Raw genomic sequence first — 6,000 nt, forward strand, 5'->3', positions numbered from 1 at the left:
GTTTTGTGGCACCTCTTCTTCATGTGACTGACATGTCTCTCTGTTGGCTTTTAGGTGGATTAGTGAGTTGCCCAGCACTCATCCTCGCCTCGTGCTTTCAGACTGAATCTCGTCCTTCTGGGTTACTCTACCAGCACCAAGTGGATCCATGATTGGATATTGCACTCTTTTCTATAAGAAACTGATCTGCTCTTAAAGTCAAGCTAAATGCTTCTGCCTCAGAGAGAAATATATATATATTTTTACACATGGAACACACAACTTCCTGTAGTGGCACCCATTCCACTATAAACAACTTGTGTGATCTTACTTCGAAAGTGAATGAAACACAGACAAATTCACCAGTTGCACTTTAAAACTGATTCTTTTGTAATATTTGTAAGTATTGTACAATAAATTTTAAGCTGCAGAATGATTTCATGCAGAATAGCCTTTCCTTGGGTTCTCTGGAGAGCTGAAATGCACTGAGCATGCGGTGAGAAACCATTAATAATCTCTTAATAAAATTAGAACGGTGAAAAGGTCAACTCCACAAGTGGAAGAAGTAAATGAGAATCACTGCAGTGAATTGTTGTCTCCGATAAGCCATTCAACACAATTAGGCTGACACTGGGAAGAATCCTGGAATCATCCAATTAAATGCATTTCATGCACTTGTGGAAAGCTGAGATTTAGCAGTTTTGTATAAGCATTTACCCCATTACAGAGCTGCAAATGTCTCTTTGTAACACTGCAGTCTACAGCCAAACTTTGAAAACCATCAAGGAAAGGAGGTCCTTTGGGAAAGAATCTTAAATGTGGATGACACGATTAAACAGGTTAGATTTGTTTATGTATATTTGACTTCTAAGGTAAGTGTCTTCTTACAAGTGATATAAATGAACAGATTTTGTTCATGGTACAGCTCTACATGGACAAGTCTTGTCAAAGCAATATGACACTGTGTTCACTCCATTTCCCTTCTGAAATATGACATATCTTGGTGAGAAAACAAATGCTGAATGACAATTGACTGGATAATGAAAAGTGGTCTCTTTAAGACAGGTGATGAGCACAATGAAAGAATGTCATTTGTATTACATAATTCAAAATTAATCAAAAATAATTGTAATATTTTAATAGAAGTCTTAATTGTAATATTTGCATGGTTGATATGCATATGTATGTATGCATGTAAAGTATGTACACTTTTCAAAAAAATGGAACACTTAAACAACACAATGTAACTCCAAGTGTTCCCTTTGTTTGTTTGTTTTTTGAGCAGTATATACAGTACACTACCTGACAAAATTCGCCTATCCAAGTTTTAGGAACAACAAATAATAACTTGACTTCAGGTTGATCGCTGGGTATCAGAATTGGCTTATATGAAAGGCAAAGGTCTCTAGATTATGCTTATTTTACCAAAATAAAATATGATCATGCCTTGATTTTTAATGATATATATTAAGAGAGTAATTATGAGAATTTGTAAGGTCTGACTTTGCAGAGACAAAAGTCTTGTCACTTAATAGAAATATAGTATAGAATATAAAGTCATGGTGCAATGGGAAAGAATGAATATAGAGTAGGACTCCCATGAGCTTGGAGGACTGCATCCATACATCTCTGCGATGACTCAAATAACATATTAATAAAGTCATCTGGAATGGTAAAGAAAGCATTCTTGCAAGACTTCCAGAGCTCATCAAGATTCTTTGGATTCAGTTCCAATGCCTCCTCTTTCATCTTACCCCAGTTATGCTCAATAATAATCATGTCTGGTGACTGGGCTGGCCAATGCTGGAGAACCTTGACCTTCTTTGTTTTTCGGAACCTTGATGTGGAGGCTGAAATATGAGAAGGACTATCCTGCTGAAGAATTTTCCCTCTCCTGTGATTTGTAATGTAATGGGCAGCACAAATGTCTTGATACATAAAACCAATAAAACCGATTCTGATTCTGATTCTGATTCTGATACCTCAGGCTGTTGATGTTGCCATCCACCCTGCAGGATCTTTCACACGCCCCCATAGTGAACGTAACCCCAAACCATGATTTTTCCTTCACCAAACTTAGACTGATTTCTGTGAGAATCTTGGGTCCATGAGGGTTCTAATAGGTCTTCTGCAGTATTTGTGATGATTATGATGCAGTTCAACAGATGATTCATCTGTAAAAATCTACCTTCTGCCACTTTTCCAAATGATCAACTAAAAGTCAAGTTATTATTTGTTGCTCTTACAGCTGGGATCGATAACAAGACTTTTGTCTTTTGTCTGATATATATGCACAAATACTTTATTTTTCAGTGGATGTGCCAAATAATTCTATATAATAATATAGTGATATCTGCTGATACTGTCACCAATAGTTGTTAAAACATATTTTCTTGATAATTAATTCCACTTTGAAAGAAATACAAATACAAACAAAATATTTTTTTTTATTTCAACAAAATAATTGATTAGGAACTGGTTTCTATAATAAACAGATAATTTAAATGAACTGAATATATGCATATTCTTAACTCATTTGACATAATTCTAAAGATTAAATTAAGGTTTATTTTTGGATTAAATGATTTCAAATTCACACAGTTTCAGCTTTGAAAGTCTTCTCATGTTCCTTGCTATGTCGACTCTTAAGGTGTTTAAAAAGACTAGTTGTTTTAGCAATTTGCACCTCATGAAAAACTAGCAGTGCAGAGCAAATTGCACATTTCTCATTATCACCCAATTCCAAATGATCAGATCATATATTGCGTGCGCATGCATTTTCTAGGCGCACCAGTTGAAAACTGTGAGTCACATGACAAGAACTGACCAATGAGCCTCATGCTTTGTATGGAATATACATATTTCGAAAGACTAATTACCTCAGACAAAAACAGAACACCCAAACACTGCAGTGCAGTTTCATACTATGGATGTCAATGGTTATAGGTATCCAGTTTTCTTCTAAATGTCTTTTTTTGTGTTAAAAAAAAAGTTTGGAATAAGTCAATGATGAGAGAGTTGGCTCTTTTAGTCTTTTGAATATGTCAAGCTGATGTGATCAACCTATTGTAATGTTTGTCAGTGAATAATAAATTACTGAAAGAGCTGCAGTTGATTTTTATAGGTATATTTTATATATTTTAAAAGTAAAAGTACTTTAAACTTCAAAGTAATTAGTAATCTGATTACTTTTTAGATTCATTAGTAATGCAATCAGATTACAACTTCCCAGTAGTAGTCAGTAATTTGTAATCAATTACTTTTTAAAAGTAACTTACCCAAAATAAAGACAAGCAAATCATAAGAAATGTTTGTTGAGGACAGAATCAGCATATAAAATTAATTCCTAAGAGATCACGTGACACTGAAGACTCGGGAATAAATAACAGGATTAAATTACATATGAAAATATTGAACTGTTTTATTTATGAACAATACTTTTAAATAACACTGTTTCCTGTAATAGTTATCAATTATCAAAGTAATTAAAATAATTAAGTCTTTGTAAGCTTTCAAAACCATAAACTTTTCAACGATTGCATATTTACTCTTATACTTTGCAAAGTAAGTGCAGGATCATTGAGTAATATATAAATATGGTCACATTGCAATTTTTATTAAAAATAAACAGTGCTGTTTGCATAGAAAAAATAAAGTATTATCTGTGCTTGTTCAGGAATTAAAGTAACCTGCGCATGCATTTTTATCAGCGCAATGGTGATGATTATATAATTAGTTAAAAAATGAATAAAGGGGTTTATGTTTGGGTGATCTACCTTGAATATAAGCAAGAGTTAGTGTATAGTGTAAAAATTGAACTACACACACTAATACAAGTAATTTATCAGAGAAACTAGGACCTTGAAGCATTGCTATTCATTAGTAAAACACAAATTTTCTTATTAAACTGGTGATTATAAACACATTTCGGGACAAGGCTATCTTTGAATAACATCCCTTGCTACGACTTCTCGCAGTCAAATCTGCAGCGTTATGACGGAAAAGAGTATCTTGAGGCAGCTTGGTGCTGACTGACTGATTGTGATGGGAATGAGAATAGCAGATTTCCCTCAACAGCCTTCGGAAGTTTGGACATATGCAAACACATCCAAACAGACATTACCATACATGAGCAGCTAGGGCCAGCGTCTCCCAAAACTACCATCTCTGATAAGGCTGAGGAGAATCTCATTACACACACACACACTGCGAGCGCTTCCCATCAGTTGTAATTATCATTGGTATACCCAGTGCAAGTGCTGGCAAGATCAATCCAATCACGGCACTGCAGCGTGACTGAAATTGAATTGTATCGTATTTAAATGATCAGACGGATACCAACCGCATCGAGATGCTTTGGCTAAAGTGAAACTGCGCAGTTGGGTGAGGTAATCCACATAAAGCTGTTTACTGGAACCGTGCCTCCATTTTGTTTCTCTAAAATAACGGAGGCAGTGTCATGTTTACAGCCACCCACCAAAAAAGTGTTCAGACACCACATAGAATTTTTGATATTGTTTTACTAGTGGGTGCAGAGCACTATAGTTCATTTATGGAGTTGAGCATAGCAAAATACTGTAAACGGTAACAAATTATAGCCAAATATTGTTCACAGAGTGCACTAAAAGTCGAGCAGAACTGAAGAAGCTGCTACAACGAGTCTGGGAAATTATTACATTTCAGGTTTGCATGAATCTGGTTGACAGCAGAGATTACAGGCTTTCATTAGCAGTCACTAGTTTCCATCACCCTGTGTGAAAGGAAAACCACTTTTTAAAGCTCATTTTACAAATCCCATACAGTTACACTGTTTAGTTTGACCATTTTTGAAGCCATTTAGCCGATCTCCATGTCTGGCGGGAGCACTTTTAACTTAGCTTAGCATAGATCATTGAATTGGATTAAACCATCTTGCTCAACATTTTTCCTATTTAAAGCTTTATTATTCTGTATTGTGTACTAAGATTAATGGAAACAAGAACCATTTGAGGAAACTGATTGAAACAAACTATTTAGGATCAAATGCGAATGCTAATGAGTACAGTGAACTTAATCCATTTGAGTAAAAGAATCAATTTGAGCACAGTAAAATCCAATAAATGAAGAGAACTCAAACCAACTGAGTACTGTAAAACGCAATAAGTTAAGTCAACTCAAACCGTTTGAGGAAACCGATTGCTACAAACCATTTGAGTTAAAGGACACCTATGGTGAAAAATCTACTTTTCAAGCTGTTTGATCAGACATATGTGTAGGTATAGATATATAAATATGTAAGTGAATATAGATTTTTTTCAATTTAACAACATAAAAACGGTGGACCAGTTGGAGGGGTTTTGAGACCGACCGCAATTTGACGTAGGAGTGCAGTTTCCCTGCCCACCGAATTGATTGACAGCTGTGTATTATGTCTCCATAGTAATGCGTATAATCATATCAACAAGACAGGACGTGCGCAAAGCAACCGCCAATAAAAGGTCTGTTCAGTTTGCTAGGATCATCAATAATCATCAAATGTGATCAAGAGTGAGTTTTACAAGTTTAAAATGTTTTTAAAAAGTGCATTTACTTCAGATTTACTTCATCAGCAGAGCCATGTGTCAGAACAATTATAATAGAAGACGCTTCAATCCAGGTTTGTGGACGTTAAATCAGGTTTATTTTGTACATCACCATAACAGATATCCATACAGCAGTGGATATTGACGTGTATCCTGTCACATTTGCATGCAAAAAGAGTGCAAAGCTAAATGCGTGTGCTGTCTGTCTATGTGTGTGTGTGTGTGTGTGTGTGTGTGTGTGTGTGTGTGTGTGTGTGTGTGTGTGTGTGTGTGTGTGCGTGTGTGTGTGTGTGTGTGTGTGTGAACTTTGTAACGACATTGTGCGTGACTCGTTGCAACTCCACAATAAATGCATCAAATTCTCATTGGTAAAGTTCTTAGTATTTCTTACAAACGTTACCTGAGCTGCTTCCTTCATGTCTGTTTGTTGTCTGAGGAAGCCGAGGGAGGAGATTAAGGC

General features: G+C 35.5%; 1 protein-coding gene across 1 annotated transcript in view; it reads left to right on the forward strand.

The window, feature by feature from the left end:
- The window catches only part of zgc:174356 (uncharacterized protein LOC100137120 homolog), a 94,823-nt gene extending 94,408 nt beyond the window's left edge, over positions 1 to 415 (forward strand). Inside the window, exon 7 of the mRNA XM_056477298.1 lies at positions 55 to 415. Within this exon, the coding sequence (XP_056333273.1) occupies positions 55 to 106 (52 nt within the window). The 3' untranslated portion in view covers positions 107 to 415. The remainder of the gene's footprint in view (positions 1 to 54) is intronic.
- Positions 416 to 6,000: the final 5,585 nt, after the last annotated feature.

Source organism: Danio aesculapii, chromosome 17 (genome assembly GCF_903798145.1).
Source record: "Danio aesculapii chromosome 17, fDanAes4.1, whole genome shotgun sequence".
NCBI classification, from domain to species: Eukaryota; Metazoa; Chordata; class Actinopteri; order Cypriniformes; family Danionidae; genus Danio; species Danio aesculapii.